An 18,126-nucleotide genomic window follows, 5' to 3' on the forward strand; every position below is an offset into this window, starting at 1 on the left:
AGAACGTGAGAACTGACATTTTATGAATCAATTCTCTTAGCAAATTTGAGAAGCATTATGAGTTTAGTTTTAGCAAGAGACAACGGGGAAAAAAAAAGTTTGCATTAGCACAAAGCTCTCTAGAATTGGATTTCTTCATTTGGATAAAAAATTGAGGTAGCTGTGCACTCTGGGATCTTGATGTTGTGTTATCCAAGCAGGACAGGAGAGGCTTAGTACTGTTGTGAAAGATAAAGTCTGAGTAGTGACCCTCAGCAGACATATGGCTTAAGGCAGGAGGAAGTTCAGAGGCTCAGTGGGCTTTGTGGTTATAGAAATTCATACTTTTCCTCTGACCTGTGAGAATATTTTTCTCACATTAGTAGTATTTACTTTGGTTTTGAGTTCTAGGCATGCAAGAAGAGTCAATCTTCTGTTTGAGTGTGCAGGTGGAAGATGCCCTTTGTCAGGTTCAGGTTATACCAAAATGTGCTGTTGTGCAGACGCCTTAGAGGGTTAGGTAACTGATAATATCCTGAAGCATACTAGCTGTCTGCTTTAGAGGAGGTTTTGTTGTCATTCAGTAGGTATACCTGCACACTGTCGTTGATGCCATGAATGATTAGACATGGAATTTAAAATTCTGGAAATAAGAATACTAATTGTTGTATCTCTGTGATCTGTTGTCCATCCCTCCCCCGAGTCCCAGCTGTGACGCTGAGTCACCACATTTGCATTGTCAGTGTTTGGTAAAAATTGAGAGAATTTCAGTTATTTATGAAGCTGAAATCTGCTCGTTTCTGGGAAAAGAAAGAAACCATCAAGCACGTTAAAAAAACCCGAACAAACAAACAAAAAAACCCACCACAAAAAACCAAAACACAACCAAACAACCCAAAAAACCATACGTGAAAATGGATAGATGGTAAGGCAGGTTTTATAGCACATCTTTAAGCTGCTATAGATGTGATTTCTGGTAAACTGTAAGCACTTCTTTATTAGCCCCAGTCCTTTGATTGAAGAAGGTATTTCAGAGTGTCTCCATCTGAATCACTGCCAGGATAATGGTTACAGTGAGTTGATTATTTGGAAAATTCCAGCTAGCTTAAAAAAAAAATCTAACCTGTGAGCCAATATAGCTGACTTGTTCCAGAGGCCTTTGATCATATTGCTGTTGATGATGCTAGCAGGTGACTTGTGCAGTTGCTAGTTTGGTCTTAATAGCCAAAGAGTTTGGAGCAGTAGGATGTGACATATGGTATGAAGCTGCAGCTCCTTGTGCTTTGAAATTCAGGGGATGTGATGAACATCTTGCTTCCAACTGGGAAGCTCTGCTGTCCACCAGTGGTTTAAAAAGTCACTATTATGTTTTTCTTAAAATGGGCATTGGAGGAAAATAAGAGGAAACTTCCTAAAAGGTAGTAGCTTACATTGCTTAAGTAAGTATCTTAAGAAATGTGTTAAACCATTTGTTTACTTCAGTGATGTTCTGTACCTTTTCCAGTTGAGGGTTATAAGAATGATCTCAGAAAAAAACAGATTGATACACTTTCTGTTGGTTTTTACTTCAATTAAACTGTTTAGGATTGCTGCTGAACCTGCATAGCACTCTATCAGGAATTCCCTAGTAAAGCTAATGTATTCTGGAATTATTTCTCAAGATATGAGTGTATTTAAAAGCTTTCCAAAAAACCTTGTATGACTTTCTTCAATAGGAATTTCTCTTCCAAGTAGGAATTGGAAGTTTAGAGCTGGTGTTGGGACTCTGGCTAGACAAGCTGATAACATTGGACTTTGATCACATCTCAAAATTGATTAAAGTGAAAAATATTCAACTACAATGTATTTTTCAGTTAGATAAGAGGGCATTCTGCACAAGTTCTGAGCCACCTGGACATGAGCTAGCTACAAACTGAACCTGTGTAGCCACTGTTAATGAAAGGGTAAAGCTGCAATGACTGGTTTGGCTCAGAGGCAATGTGTGTTTGCATTATACCAGTACTGTGTACCAGCTATGTAATTTCTGGTTTAGGCAGGCATGTCATATAAGGTACGAGCTGAGAGTAGGCAGAAAAGATTGTGTAAGATGTGTTTGTGGATTTGTGTCTCTTCAGCTTTTTTTGCTGAGTCGTTGTACTGTGGGTTGCTAAGAGAACTGCTCAGTGTTATCCTCTGCCCCCCACCCTGCAACTTGGTGGAGTTAGCATGTGTAGCGTGAAAGCATGGCTTGGTCCTGTATGTTTCTGCACTGAGACTGCAGCCTCCTGATATCTTTGAATTTTGTGTAGTGTGTCTGTTGCTGGGTAGATAGAGACCTTTCATCAATATCCTTGCTTTATAAACCTTACTACATTCTCTGCTTGTGCCGTTTTGTATCTAGCCTATTCTGGTTATCTTTTTCCACTTCATCTACATTTTTTTATGCTGCTTTTCCTGATATGAAGAGCAAGTGGAAATTTCTCCTGTATATCACTTCAGGCTTATTTCACTACATAATTTATGCCTAAGGCTGTAGTTTTCATGAATGTTCTAAGTCTAGTTCTGCACCGTGTTTTCACCTCCTCTCTTGCATTTGCATTAGTGAGCACAGGGCTGCACAGTGAGACAGGGCAGAGATCTCCCTTGGAACCAATCCCACCGAAAAAACCCAAACTGATTTAATTTACTATGTGGCCATATGGCTGCCAGCATAAGCATAAGAGCATTTAAGGACAAGTCGAAGTACTCTGAGCTGGTGTCTTTAGTTTGGGGGTTTGTCATCTCTGTTCTATTTCTGACAGCACTGGTTGGAGTTGTGTGTGAAAGGTATTGTTTTTGTGTTGGCTTCCTATGTTCTGTGTAGGCTTTCAGTCTCTCTAAGGGAGACACAGGTTTGTTTTTCTTCACACTTCTGTAATGTCTCCAAGAAACATTTGTTTGACTCTTACCTTGGTCTTGCATGTGTAGCACTGCTGAAGTCAATAGGGCTTTGTCATGGCACCTCGGTCTGCCAGTTTGCAAGCTCAGTCTGTTTGCCACAAAAGATGGGCTGTGTTTTGACTATCATGACAAAACAGATGCTTCTCTTCCTTCTGGAACTCAGTGATGTTAGATTTTCATACCTATAAAGAATCAGACATTTTCCTTTTTAATATGGGGCTGTATTAGTAATTAAGTAATTACTGGTTTAAAATCTGTGGTGTATCATATAAATATCTTGTGATCCTATTATTCTTAAATACATTGTGGCTTACAAAAAAGTTCAGATTATAGTAATGATGTACACTGACTTTGTTTCTTTTCTTTTTCTTTGCTTCCTTCCCTGTATGTGAATGGTGTATTCGTACTGCTCGTCATTGTTGCTGATGGGGATTTTTTTGGCAATCATCTAGAAAACCACCTAAGGTAAGTCTTTTTTCTCTTTTTGCATTTGTACCTGCTTGGAAATGTTGAGCAATGCAGAAGTGTTGGGCATGTTGCAGTACTATGTGATCAGTACAGCTTTGATAAAGGAAAACACATTTTTAGAAAAATCTGTTCCTCGTAAGTTAAAGACTTTATAATTCCAGAGGAATACATTTCAGTCCAACGGACATGCAGGCAAGCCATGTGACTTCTTAAAGCTGTGATCAGGATAAGCCATGATTTTAATGCATTCATAAAAACATTTGAAAGAATAAGTAAGTATTGTGTGCAAAACATTTAATTGCACATAATTCTACATAAAAGTTACTGTTTTTAAGAGGTGAGAAAAAAAAAAACCTGTCTTGTTTGTAATTTAATGGTATTCGGGAGTTAATAATTCGTGTATAATTGGCCAAAGTGCACTGGACTTTGCCTAGAAAAGATTCTCTGTGGTGTTTGTAATGCACAGGAAAGGAGGGAGAATGAGTGTTCCATACTTACTGGGATAACATATACAGTATTGGTACAGGGCTGGAAGCAACAATAGGGTAAAAGGACTGTGTGAACTACATCATCTTGTCAGCACATGAAAAATGCTGTTGATATTTTTTTTCAGCAATGTAATGATAGTTCTTTCTGTTGGATGGTACTTTTTACATCAGAAAGCTGTAGTTAGCTCTGAATGAGGTTCTATTTTACATTCTCTTTGATATGCAGATCTTCAAGAACCACTATGCAAGTCTGATGTGACTTCTGCAGGTGTAGTAGAGCATTCTGTAGGCCTTCTGGGAATAGAAGTTCGGATGGATATTGATCTGTATCTGTTTTATATAGATATCGATGTAGTTTATGGTTCAGACATCTATATTATATATGTGTGCATATGTATAAAATTTAAACATCTGTTGTTTTGATTAATATAAGTGTCAGGAAGAAAACAACTTATCAGTATTATTCCAAATAGGCAGGGAAGAGTTGAACAAACTGTTTTAACATGAATTGAAATAATCATATTTGAAAAAAACAAACAAAAATATGTAATTTAAAGTCACAGCAGGTGAAAATGAATAACACACATACGAGTTTAAAATGGTATGCTGTACTGATTTATTTTTCCTCCCGAATGATTGGATTTCTTAAGATGGACCCAAGTTTTTGAAAGCATTTAATAAAGTTGTTATTTCAATCCCAGTTAATATATCTAATACAAAAGAGTTTGATCATTGTTAAAAAAAATTTTAAAAGCCAAAAGCTGCCTCCTTTCTGTTGGTGAAATTCCACAAAAGCTTTTTTAGAAGAGCCTTCATTTTCTGTAGTACATCGTTTGTTTCCATTACAGGCAGATTAAGTTATTCTTAACATTATGCAAGAACTTAGTTATTGCCTCGCATTTCTTTGACAAAAACGTAACAGCTGCACGCTTATGCATATATGCCATGTTATTGTTAGGTATAGTTAGATGTCATTAACATCCTTAAACTTTATAGTGCCAAAACTTACGATGTTTGTGAAATGTTTATCAGTTTGAGTCAGAAGGCTTTTACAAAGCCTGTTTCCACTGATGGTGAGTTTGTAAAGATGTGATATGAAATTTGGATCTTTCATGATTTATACAGTTTTTAGGGTACTGTATGTAGTTGATCTTCACATGAGGATTTTTTTTTTTCAAGTTAAATTTTATAAATAGTGGAAATTTCTTGATGTTTAACAAGCTAGTTTGTTGTCAGCTGTGGATGAACTGTGATCCCAGTTCAACTTGGTAGCTCAGAAGCTGTGGTAGGAAAAGTTATATAAGGATATTAGGGTGTTTTACTATTTCTACAAACATCTACCATGTTAAGCATATTACTAATCTTGGGCTTCTGGTGTAATTTTGTGACAAAGGTAAAACAGCTGTTCTGAGCTGAGATTTGTGAGCTGTGCCCTAGCCCACCTTCAGATTTTCTGTCTCTACTTATTTAAGCCTGTAGTAGATCTTGTGTTTGTCATACAGTGACCAACTTCTTTGTGTTGTCAGTTCTTAAATGGCTGCCATTTACATTAAACTTACTGGTGTAGGCTTTGTTTGCTATTTTCTAATGTATCTCATTCATCACTTATCTGCATCAGCAGTTGTAATAGGGATGTAGGAGCAGCTGCCTTGTGAATGAAAATTTCCTTTCCTCAGTTCTCCCTTGCTTTTCTTTTTAGCAATCAGGCAGCCCTGTAAGTTACCCTAGGTATGTCAGACTGACTGCTTCATTGAGATTCATGTGAGTGATATCTGCACCTGTTCAGCATAGCTTTTTTCCTGTAAAAACAAAATGATTCATTTCCCATTTATTGGTCAGATGGAAATGGCTATTAAATTTAGCTATGCATTTACTATATTCTGTAGCTACATAGACAGTATGTTAGTGATTATGGTCACTTTGGATAATGCATTGCTAAATGCTGGAAGCCCCAGACTCTGTCTAGTGTATATGGAGGATCAGGCTTCAAAACAGCTAATAATGTATGTGAAATTAGACTCCTTTTTAAACTAATTATGTCATTTGGCATAATCTGGCAAGCAGTTAATATTGGATATGGTACTTATTACCTGTAAGTAGTTCACATAAGTATACTCATATGCATAAACCCTTAAAATTATTAATTCTTCAAGCCATTGATCAGGGGCTTTAATAAAAATAAGTTCTGCAGAATACTGTTTTGGATATTTAAAATATTAATACCCCTTGGCTGTCTTTTCTGATCCTGTGAGAAGTTACTCCTGTGTAGCAGTCGGGCACAACGGCTCCTCTATTTTAAAATCTGCAATCTCATTTTAAACCATGAGTACAGGTAAAATCCAGACAAAACCCCAGATTTTTTACTGATGTGGTGGATGCATGAACTTGCTGTGGAAGCCATAACTTACAGTTGCCTCCTTAGCAAAACAATAATCAACATCTGTCTTAAACTGCTGTAACTGTTTGCTGAAGAAAACTGAGTCAAAGTCCCATATGTTTTCTTTACTTAAACTTTATGGTTACCAGAACAAGTCTTTTGTTTAATTTCTAATCGTTATTAACTCTCCCAGTATCATTCTCTCTAACCTAGAAATGGCCTATGTAGCTATTACCTAGGGTAACGTGCACACTCATGATGACTCTGGATGCAGTAGAAGCAGGATCTCATGCTTCCTGTCTAGTTCCTTCTGATAACTTTCCATTTTTATGAGAGTTAAAATTCTTACAATTAATATACAAAGTATACGTACTCAAGCTCATACACTTATTTTTACTATGGACTTCCGATTGTGCAAGATCTGTCCTGGTGAGTCATGTTGCATTGCTTGTAGTTCTGTCTGTTACTTGGCTGTTTCTAGATGTCCAAAATGTGATGTCCAAGTGTTTTTACAACTGTCATACCACTCAGGCTGAAAATACTGGAAATTCATTTTCCAGTGAAAAACACTGGAATAATAGAGCTGGGAAAAAGCCACCCTCTTGGTCCCTTAACTCCACTCAAAGTGGTTTAGAAGCTACTATCCTAGTGTTGCAGGTTCTTGGCAGCTTCCTTTTATCTAGCTTTCTCTTTTCGATCCTAGGATGAAATATGAGGTATAAAATCTTGCAAAAATAAGAAAATTTTGAGGTTTGTTTGTTAGTTCTCTCTGTAATTTAAAAGCCCAGAATAATTTTGGTCTGGTTGTGAGAACTGGCCAACACCTGTATGAAATTATGTCTGCTTGTGGTTGGATGCCAGCATGTGCAGACACTTGAAGTAGGTGTATACCTGTCTTTCATGGTTCTCCCATTTTGCTTACCTTCTGAAAATACGTTAAGCTTCCTGGTACAGTGGCTATGGAGTTGACATCAGAGCACTAGAAAAGCAGAAATACTCATCCAAATGCCTAAAAGAATAACTGAAAGTTCAGGAAATCTTAGTGGAGATATAGGTAGCAATTTTAAACTTTTGAGTTTCAAAAGAAAAGCAATTATTTTCTGTTTAATGTTGAAACACATAAATGGAATAGATTTTCCAAAAATGTAGTTAAAAACTAGTTCACAAAGGGTACTTGAAGTTTTAGAAGTTCTGTTTGTGTGTCACAGATACCTCTGTTCAAATGTTTCAATAGTAGTTTTGATATAGTTGGTTGATAGATTTTTGTTATAAATATTTTCCTTTTCTTCAGAAAGCAAAAAACTTATTGTCAGTGTCCAGTAATGCCCAGTTTGAGTACTGACAATTGAGTTTGAGACTTCAGCATTAACAGAACTTTCTGATAGCTTTGATAGTCATATTGACAGGGACTTTAATACCTTCTTCAGGGAAATGGATCTTGGGGAGAAAAAATTAAAGTTATTCTGCATACTCCTATCAAAAGAAAAAACTGATACCCACCATTTTTGTTTTCAAGTAATAATAATCAGTGAAGATGGGAGAAGGAAGGGAGCACCTTGGATGAGACTTTAAGGGTTTTTTTCTTCTTCATCTTAGCATAGGTTCTGTATCTTGACCCCTAGTATGCTTACATGCTTCTCTTGGACTGCATGTCCTGCTGTTCCTGCACTGGAGGTCAGGAAAATATAAAACTAGCAAATCATCGTCATACAGAAAAGATGTTCAAAAGGGTCACTCTTCAGATGGGATGCTGTCCTACAAGCATTTCCCATAAAATGCCTTCGTTATGTACGTGCAGAAGACCTCACTGATTGGGACCAAGTTTCTTGCTCTTGTACGCTTCATTTCTTATATTGTTAATTTTTGCGTTTGGAATCTGTTTTCCCAAAGGTCTGAGTTGTCCTGAAAATTGCTTTGGTTAAGTGCTTCCTTAAATTGTTGTTGGGAATGTTCAGGGTTGCTTTTTTGTCATCACCTATCAAAGTAATTTTTAAATGTTTGCCTGCCTGTTTTAATGAAGGGAGTTTTATGCAGCTGCTCTCTGTGTTTTGCAGATAGCGCAGGCCCCAGCAATTTACACTTTTTTGAGTAATCTTGTTAGTTGATCTGGCAATTTTCCAGAACAGATTTTATAAATAGACTTAAGTTGATGTCCTGACTTTTTATGTTTTTATGTTTAGTATGAAAACATACTAAATTGCTATATTTACATTTGTTTTATCTTGAGACAGAATTTTTCTCTTCCTATTGCATAATATTTTTTTAACTTTTAAAAATCAGTTTGACCAATTTTTTACCTTTAAAAAAAATCCAAATAAAAACTGCTTTTCTACAAGAAACACTTGACTGCAAGTACATATTCCAGTTTTTAAAGTCTCTTTGCAAGATCAGTGTTTAAATTAGGAGTTGCTGAATAATCCTGTCACGATTTTCCATGTTAACCAAGGGGAAAATGTATAGAACAATAGATTAAACTGGCCTATGGTACTGCCGTATTGACATTTAAGTCATTACATGTGAGCTTGTGTAGCTGGGCAACCTTTTTATCTGGGCTATGTGATTCACTGCAGATATAACACTTAATTTCAAGGGGGAAGAATAGGCGTCTGGTAGATTTGGATCCTTACAATTGTTTGGTGTGGTGTTTTTTGGGGTTTTTTTGTAATTGAACTGTTCGCTCTTTGATCATCAAGAGATTAGGTATTGTTATCAAGTCCCATGAGGAAAATTTCTGTAGAAGTGAAATATGAGAAGAGAAACAGTAGTTCTTGGGCTGTAGAAGTTAGGAGAAGGGTTAGAGCATTCTTAATGATGACAGAGAGATCTTTATGATTAGATTTGAAGATAATGAACAAATGCACAAAAATAATTTTAAATGCCCCTTACTTATGTGGAGGTCTGAAGATAAGATGAAGTAACTGCTGCATTTTGTTTGCAATTCAGTGGAAAAACCACGTCTTTGACTCAGTTACATGAGAGAATGTCCTGATTCATTAAGTTGTGTCTTTCTATTTGTTCTGCAGTGACTCAGACCTCCCTGTTATATTATTATTATTATTATTATTATTATTATTATTATTATTATTATTGTTATTATTATTATTGGGTTTATTTGTTGTTGGGAATGTTCAGGGTTGCTCTTTTGTCATCACCTATCAAAGTAATTTTTAAATGTTTGCCTGCCTGTTTTAAGGGTATTCCAGTCTTCTCTCAGGCCATTTGATGTGTTTGCATTAAGCTGGGGGAAAGAGAAGGAAGTGAGGTTACTGGGCTACCTGGTTTTATCCTTTTGAAATACTTGCAGCACCAGACATTTTAGGAAGAGTTAGGTTACAATGTATTCGTAGAATAGCTTGCATGTTAATTCTGCAATAACAGGGAATCTAAGATGTTCTACATCCCGAAAAGCCAAAACAAAATGTTCTGTTATCTTCCTCACTTGAGGGTTTGTCTCAGAGGGAGTTCAGCATTTCTTCTAATAGAGCCTGTGGATCTTGCTCTACATTGACCTGCATGGTTTGTCTCACTAAGGAGATCAGGTGTTGGAAGACTAGGCTAAGAAAATCGTGGCCCAGGCAAAGTTTTAATAAAGGAGGCTGTTTGGCTTTACCCCTCCCCCATCTCTTGGGACCCCAAAAGAAAATAATAAATAGAATCTATGTAAGTAACTCATCCACGGTCAGTTTACCATGGTAAAATGTGGAAGACAAACTGCAGGTTAAGGTGTGTTTGTGGCAATATAAAGTTGTCAACAGTGTTAAATGTCTATACCACGATGTTCTCAGATGTGCAGAAAAAGTAACTTGACTCAAAGCCCAGTGTAAGTGCTTTTGCAGGACACTGTTACAGGTCTACAAGACCACTGAGCACAATATTGAATCTCATTCAATTTCTACAAGACTGGAACTCTTGACTGAGGTGTTTATTAAGTCTTTTCATTAGAGCAGGCTCTGATAGCTTGTTTGTCGAGTAGAGCTACATTTTCGATTTGTAGTTTTTGAGCTTCCTCTACAGAGATCCAGTTCTGTGCTCTTAGTTTAGGCAGGTAATCTGATACTACTTACTTGCTCCTTAAGGCTTGTAATGCTCTTCTTTGAGCATTACAAGTCCAACCCGTGGTAAAACTTTTGTGTGTCTTGTGTGACTGATGTCTGCTAAAAAATCATCTTGCCAAGTTCTGTATATTGAGTCCCTTTGGTGCTATTTCATTACTGTTGGCAGAAACTTTTGCCAGCATTAGTGCCTGGAGAAGAGTGGAGCTAATTACTAGGTTTTGTCTGTGTTTTGAAGTCTGTGTTAAAGGATACAGTAAGCAGTATTTTGTATTGTGTGTAATACAGATAGAAAAGTATTGCAGTTCTGCAACTCTCAAGATTTCCTAAAAGTATTCCTGCTGATGAAGCCTTTTTACAGTTCTGATTTAGGATCCATAGAAACAGCAGAGCCTGACTGCAATTGAAGTCATGGATTTGTACTGCTTTAAGAAAAACATCTTGTAGCCAGAGTTCCTAATTTGTCTTTTTATGTGCTTCTACAGGTGTTTGCCTTTGATCACTGCTTCTGGTCCATGGATGAATCAAACACCACAAAATATGCAGGTAAACTATTTTTATGCATTTGACAGTGTATATAATTTAGGAACACATGAAAGCTTGTGCTTTTTTGGAGTATTTTTTGCATTTTGTACTGTGATGCTTGAGTGACTTCACAGAAGCAGACCTCATTTTTACTGGGATTGAGTCATGTGAGTGCTAGTGCCTCAGTTTGGAAAGAACGCAAGCTTTAAGGTACCCGGTACACTGTTCAGGAGGGATGCTTTTACATTGAAGCTATAGTGTTCTTCTTCCAACCCTTGGAAGAACCTTTTGTGAGGATTGTTTCTGTCACGTAAAATAAGCTTTCTGTTCTGCATCGGTGACTAATGCTGGTAATGATTATGTGCATTTTCAGTGCTCTGTGTTCCTGTGCACAGTAGAAGAATAAAGCATGTTCTCAGATAGTGTGGTTATTTCAGGTCTTTCAAGTCATTCCTAGTCTGATTGTTCAGACCCTTAATGTTTCTGAGCAATCAGCTTTCTGACTCTTTCCTCCCAAAAACTTGATAATACAGGCAAGATTGGAAACCCACTTGGATTTGTGTATTAATATATTTGTACTTTACAAAAGGACTTGTTTTGATAGAGAGACTTCTGAACACTGGAATTTCTTGGCTGTGATCCATGGAAAGGAGAAAAAAAACCCCATTCAGTTTTAGATATTCATATTATGAAGTTTTGTGGCCCATAAGAAGTCTTTAAGGTTGATAAGGTTAGTTAGCTCAAAGTTTGAGATCAGTGGTCTAATAAATGAACTATCATATACTTGCGTTATGTGCTACTGCTATAGCCCCTAGTATCAAATCCCAAATCTTAGGGTTTGTACTTGATCATAGATTCTGCTGTATTTTTTACTTGCCTGAGCAAAGATTGGTTTCTGGAGGAAAAAAAGTTCTGTGTGGGTTCATCTTTAGTAACTGTTTGCACTGACCAGGTACACTGGGACAATATTCATAGTTCAGGCTGGTAGAGCCATTGGAGCATGCAGCACCTCTTTTTTTTTGCCTGAATGCCTCCTTTTCTTTTAAATGAAGGAGGTGGTGGTGCACACCCAGACCTTGACCCCATGTGCCTCCAGCGTGCAGGTGGGAGCTGCATCAGTTGTGTGCACCATGGTACTAACTTACGTGTAGAGAAGACATGGTTTGCTGGATCAAGCACTGGCTGGCTGGACGGTCCCAGAGAGTGGTGGTCGATGGAGCTAAATCCAGCTGGCGGCCAATCACAAGTGGTGTTCCTCAGGGCTCGGTGTTGGGACCATTTCTGTTCAACATCTTCACTGATGATCTTGATAAGGACACAGAGTGCATCATCAGTAAATTTGCAGATGACACCAAGTTAAGTGGGAGTGTCGATCTGCATGAGGACAGGGAGGCTCTACAGAGAGACTTGGATAGATTGGATCAGTGGGTCAGTGTTAACGGGATGAACTTCAACAAGGCCAAGTGCCAGGTCCTGCACTTGGGCCACAACCACCCCATGCATGGCTACAGGCTTGGGGAGGTGTGGCTGGAGAGCTGTCTGGAAGAGAAGGATCTGGGGGTTCTAACTGACAAGCAGCTGAACATGAGCCGGCAGTGTGCCCAGGTGGCCAAGAAAGCCAACAGCATCCTGGCTTGTATTAGGAACAGTGTGACCAGCAGAAATAGGGAAGTGATAGTCCCCCTGTACTCTGCACTGGTGAGGCCACACCTGGAGTATTGTGTCCAGTTTTGGGCACCTCAATACGAGAGATATCGAGGTGCTGGAGCAAGTGCAGAGGAGGGCAACGAAGCTGGTGAAGGGCCTGGAGAATAAATCCTGTGAGGAGTGATTGAAGGAGCTGGGACTGTTCATTTGAGGAAGAGAAGGCTGAGGGGAGACCTCATCACTCTCTACAGCTACCTGAAAGGACATTGTGGAGAGGTTGGTGCTGGTCTCTTCTCACAGGTGAATAGTGACAGAACAAGGGGGAACGGCTTTAAATTCTAACAGGGGAGGTTTAGACTGGACATTAGAAAAAAAATTTTCACAGAAAGAGTGGTCAGACAGTGGAATATGCTGCCCAGGGAGGTGGTGGAGTCCCCATCCCTGGATGTGTTTGAGTCATTTGGATGAGATGCTGGGGGATATGGTGTAGGGGGGAACTTTGTAGAGTAGGGCTGATGGTTGGACTCCATGGTCCCAAGAGTCTTTTCCAAACTGAATGACTCTGTGATTCTAAGAGATAGACCAGAGAAACTCCCCTAACCAGTTAACTTGTTTTTGTCTTGGTTTAACCCATCTTCTGGTGAATTTGGTCGGGTTCTAAATCTATTTAATTTTAATTTGGGTCAAAACTAGATTTTTACAGCTTATTTCAGAAGTTGTCATTGAATTTGTCTTATCTGAGAACTGAAGCTTTATTACCTGTATGCAGGTGAACCTCTTGTTGGGCTGGACTCTAGGAAGATGTCACCTGCATCTCGAGTTTTCTTACTGGCTGGAAAGCTATAAGGTGGTTTTTTTTCCCCATTCCAGATAATGTTCCTGGTGGGGGAAAAGCCCAAAACTGTTTTCCTTGGGTTTTGGTGTGAGGGGTTTTTTTCTTTCTTTCTTTCTTTCTTTTTTTTTTTTCAGAAATATAGTGAGAATGTGACTTGCATATTAAAAAACCAATGCTTTCACTGTTTTTGTTTTGGTTTTTTTTTTGTTTGTTTGGGGTTTTTTTTGTTGTTTTTTGTTTTTTTTTCTTTTTAAATTTTTTTATGGTCTTGAAGTTAACTTGTGACTTACAGCCTTCATGTTCTAGGACATAATGAATTTGGCAGAGTATTAAAAAACAAAACAAAACAAAAAACAACAAAACTGTTTCAGGGGAAAATTACTGGGTTGTTGGCTTGTTCACTTACCTGTGCATGGATTGATCCTGTCCTATACTACAGTAGCATTTCTTGGTTTAGAGCCAACAAACACAATGCCAAGATGGGAAGATTTCAGTTTTTATCTATTTGTAGTATTAAGGTGCCCTAAATCTTTTTCACAGCTTGGCCTAAATTACTGTACTAAACAAAAAAGACGATAACTGGTTTTGTTTGGGGTTTTTGATAATTCCTTTGCCTTGTGGAACCCCTATTGTCCTAGATGATTCTGACAGCCTGTTTTTGAGCTAAACTGTAATTTCTTGGTGGAATGCTGGACTACAGAATGAGTGTGGATTCTGAAGCTAGACAGATGCATTAAATACTCCCTGCCCAAAGTAACTCCATGTGGATGTGCAAGTTTCATGTCATTGGCAAAAGCAATGATTAGTTACACAATTAAAAGGAAACACATAAAGCTCAAAAGCTAAGTTTAGAGTGCTTATAAATGTAATATATATATATATATGAGCTTCAAGCTTAAGTAAAATTCTTGAAAGAAAAAAGTTACGTGAGACAGATTTAATTACTTGAAAACCCCCTTTTTCTGCATCACAGAAATAAAGTGGAAGATGTGACAATGAAAGGTTTAACAAGAAATTCTCAAGTACTAGGCTACTCTATCAGTTGTTGCTCTCTGCAATACCAGAACATGCTTATCTTGCATTACATTGAATAGATCTATTGTGTATATCATATTATATTAAAGATTTTGTCAATTGATGTGTGGGACATTGGAAAACCCACAGAATGGTGTGCACCACAGACAACATCCATCTGAACTCTGCGTTGACTTATGTATATATGTCTTCCCTGTTACTTTCTGTGTTTGCCAACAAAGCCAAAGTTTGTGCTCTCCTTGAAATGCATATTTGTCACAGGATTCTTAAAGCTATCACGTATGGGCTGGTTTTGTTTTTCACTTTGCTAATTGATCTACAACACTACTGGCATTTATTGTTTGCACAAGAGTGAGATTCTTGTTTGGATAAACTTAATCATGTGGGTAACTAGTAACAATTTTCAGGCTGTGGGGGTGTGGGGCTGACCCTGAAATGGGACTTAGCTATCTCTTACTCTTACACTAAATTTACTCAGTGAGATATCTTCAACTTTTTTGGCTGAACGTAAGGCTTATTTTCTACATACTAATTTTCTTAACTCATATTCAGGAAGTATAAGGGATCTTATTCCAGTTTGAAAGTTACGTTCTTTCCAGCATTTGAAAACACTGGGATTGTTGCTGTTAGTAGCAGAATTGCTTTTTTAGCATTTTTTTTCTCACTGAAGTACAAATTGGGCTGTAAAATTCTAGAATGATCCAGCACTATCACTAACAGAAATAGTTAAGGTAACCTTCGTGTGACGAAAAACATTGAGGACACCTTTGCAGCTGTCCTTTCAGGACTGTATCTCTCATAAAGACAGCAGGGAGTCTGGAACACAGAAGAGGAGTAAGCTCCTTACAAGACATATGAGAAAGTGGTGCTTTGACTTCAGATACTGCAAGAGGTGGATATCCCATCTTAGAGAATGCAAGATGCAGACCCCCCTCTGAATTGCTCTTAAGACTGAAAATGCAGTGTTTCTAATCTCTGTTAAAGTGAGTGGATTTTTTGGTTGGTCTTTTGGGGGGGCTTGATTTTGGGTTTTTTTCATAAATCCAACCAGTTAGCAGGTAGAGGGAGGATTATTCTGAATACTGATACTGTGTGTTTCCAAACAATTTGTGGCTGTGTTGTTCCAAGCAAGGAAGTGATTACAAACCTCTGGGTTTCTGCTGATCATCACAGACTAGCTCCTGCACCTTTTTTCTGATGATTTAATTGTGAAACACATAGTTGGGTATTTAGTGAGAATATGAACCTCTAGTCAGAAAGAAAAAAAACCCAAACAACAAAATGAAACCCAAAGATAGGTCAATGAAATAGATTTTTTTTTTTTTTTTTTGAGGAGGGAGAGTAAGCAGAATAGCTTATTACCATTTGTTTCTCGATTTGAATGGGTCAAGAGTCAGTTCATGTAGAAGGACATATCTACTTGCCTTGAACAGCTCACAGAGACAAAAAACAGCTTGGAATTTTGGTGAAGAAGAGAACATTGAGAAATTCTCAGAGACGAGAACAAACAATTCTTTTTACAAGCCTAGACAACAGTAAGAGCCTATTGAGGTCTGCCATGAAGTGGATTTTTAAAAGGAAGGAAAGAAACCCTTCAGTTTGGGAAGGATTGAAGAGATGATATAAATAACTACCTTAGCACTTAGGCAGGTCCATTCTAAGGACCACATGCTGTATCAACTTGTGTGTGATTTTTTTCTTAAAATACCCTAAGCTGCATCACTTTTGGTCTAAAATCTCATCTCTGTGTTTCTGCAGACTGCACTGTCCTGAAAGCTTAAACACCTGAATTTGGGCTAAGCTTTAATTCTATAGGATGTACGCTTGACTACTCATCTTTCACTGACTTTTAAAAGGAAACAAACCAGGCAGTTTGCTTAAAGAACTGTATGCTTCTACCCTCATGAGAGATTAAGTTGTGGATTTTGATCAGACACGAGTGTCTATGTGAAGTTCTGACTAACATTTAAGCTGTTACATAGGAGACACTCCTTTCTTATTTTTTTTTTTTTTTTTTTTTTTGAGGAGATTCTAATAGAATGTAGGACTTAATTTTGTGTCACACAGCTGACACCTGACATGTACATTTTGGGGGAAACTTAGTTGTTCAGTGTGGTTTTAGCACTTTATGGGTCAGGCACTTAAAATGTTTCAGCGTGTTCCAACACCTGATTTGAAGCACTGGAGATGTTTTAGTGAATTAAGGCTTTGAACATTAAAGACTGCAGTACTTTGTCACTACTGTTGTGTTAGGCTGCAGCAGTTAGATGATGCTAGCTCTTGTGCTTTTAGGTTCTTGCTAAGGTGAGCCATAGGCATCTCTCTTCCCATGTTTGAGATATTCTTTTAAAACTATAGGAGAACATTAGTAATTCTGATCTCCACAGAACAAGTTTTATTTTAACTATTATATCATGGAACCAACTGCAATTTACTGCTGTCAAGATTTGCATATTTAAAAGTTCTGTGTTAGAGATTAAGCGGTAAAGAGACTTGATTTTTCAGTGTTGCACATAGCTAGAACCAAGTATTTTTGCTGTATATTGTTATTTTTGTATTGCTGTATTTTGTTATTTTTGCTGTATAAGGTAGGGGGTTTTAGGAATGGCCCCAATGTGTTATAACATTGGGAGTCATGTCCTGGCTGAATGAATCTGTGCTAATACAAGACAGTTATCCCTATTTAAGTTGTGAACTAGAAATACTAGACACCTAAAAACTAGACACTGAAATTAATTTTTGTTACAGTACATCTTGAATGTGTTTGTCACTAAATGAGCAGATTTTAAGAAAGACAGTAACTATTAACTACCTTTTTAAAAGGGAGTCTTCTTGTAAAGGGTGTGGCCCTTTTTCCTCCCCTCCCTTTTCTTCCCTCTCTTTTGTCAGCTGTCACCAGTCTAGCAAACTTGAGAATGTTTAAACTTTATTTGTAAACAGCTTTGTTTTGCAGATTGTGAGAACAGATCCCAGGGTTTCTCTGCAGTGTGTAGCTTTCCATAGGAACACTGTCAAATCAGTTCTCCCAATTGGAGCTTCAGAAACTGTAAGGGGCTGTTTTGGAGGAAGAGAAGGGGAAGGAACATAGAGATACAAATACCTCATTCTGAAAATGCGTGTTGTATTTTTGCATGTCGGGGTATGTATTTATCTTTAGATTTTCAGGGACTTTTTTTATCTTACATATTTTCCAAATTTAAATGTTTTGTTAATTTAGGTTGGCTCAGAGATTCCAACTTAGATTTTCACATGCAGCTCTGTGGGTAGATAATGTGCAGGTTTTATTTTAGACTTATTAATTTAATAGCCACTGTTAACATGTGCAATGCCACACTTTGCTACCTTTATTTTGTTTTTTATCTTTGCCATTGAAATACATAGTCATTTTAGTAGGTAGAGAACATGTGAAAAAACATTTTAGTTTCAAAGTGCCCATACTAAATGCTCTTGATGCATGGTAATAGCACAAGTGTGGCATTTGAAAGTTCCAGGAATATATGTAGGTTAAAAATGTAAACCTGAGAGGAGGATTCCTTTTAGCTTTCAGGTATGTCACAGATACCATTTCGGATGTGGAAATCTTCAATATCTTTAGTGCTATTTTATTGCTAAAAATAAATGTTTATTATCTTTGTTTATACGTTTATGGAAGAATGTCAGGAGCATGTCAGAATGCTCTTGTGAAAATATTCAGTCCTAAGAGCTGATGGAAAGATTGTAGGGTCAGTTTCCTGCTCAGAGTGACTTTCTGAGAGATTGAGTTATTCATTTCACCTTTCTTAGTTTTTTTGTTCCCCCCCC

General features: G+C 37.6%; 1 protein-coding gene across 1 annotated transcript in view; it reads left to right on the forward strand.

Annotated features, from left to right (window-relative positions):
* KIF13A (kinesin family member 13A) overlaps window positions 1-18,126 on the forward strand; it is a 112,541-nt gene that overhangs the window by 37,398 nt on the left and 57,017 nt on the right. The window contains exons 2-3 of the mRNA XM_026842326.1: window positions 3,351-3,363; window positions 10,769-10,829. Coding sequence (XP_026698127.1) covers window positions 3,351-3,363; window positions 10,769-10,829 — 74 coding nt within the window. The remainder of the gene's footprint in view (window positions 1-3,350; window positions 3,364-10,768; window positions 10,830-18,126) is intronic.

The sequence above is a fragment of the Athene cunicularia genome, assembly GCF_003259725.1.
Source record: "Athene cunicularia isolate RWA chromosome 2 unlocalized genomic scaffold, athCun1 chr2_part1, whole genome shotgun sequence".
NCBI classification, from domain to species: domain Eukaryota; kingdom Metazoa; phylum Chordata; class Aves; order Strigiformes; family Strigidae; genus Athene; species Athene cunicularia.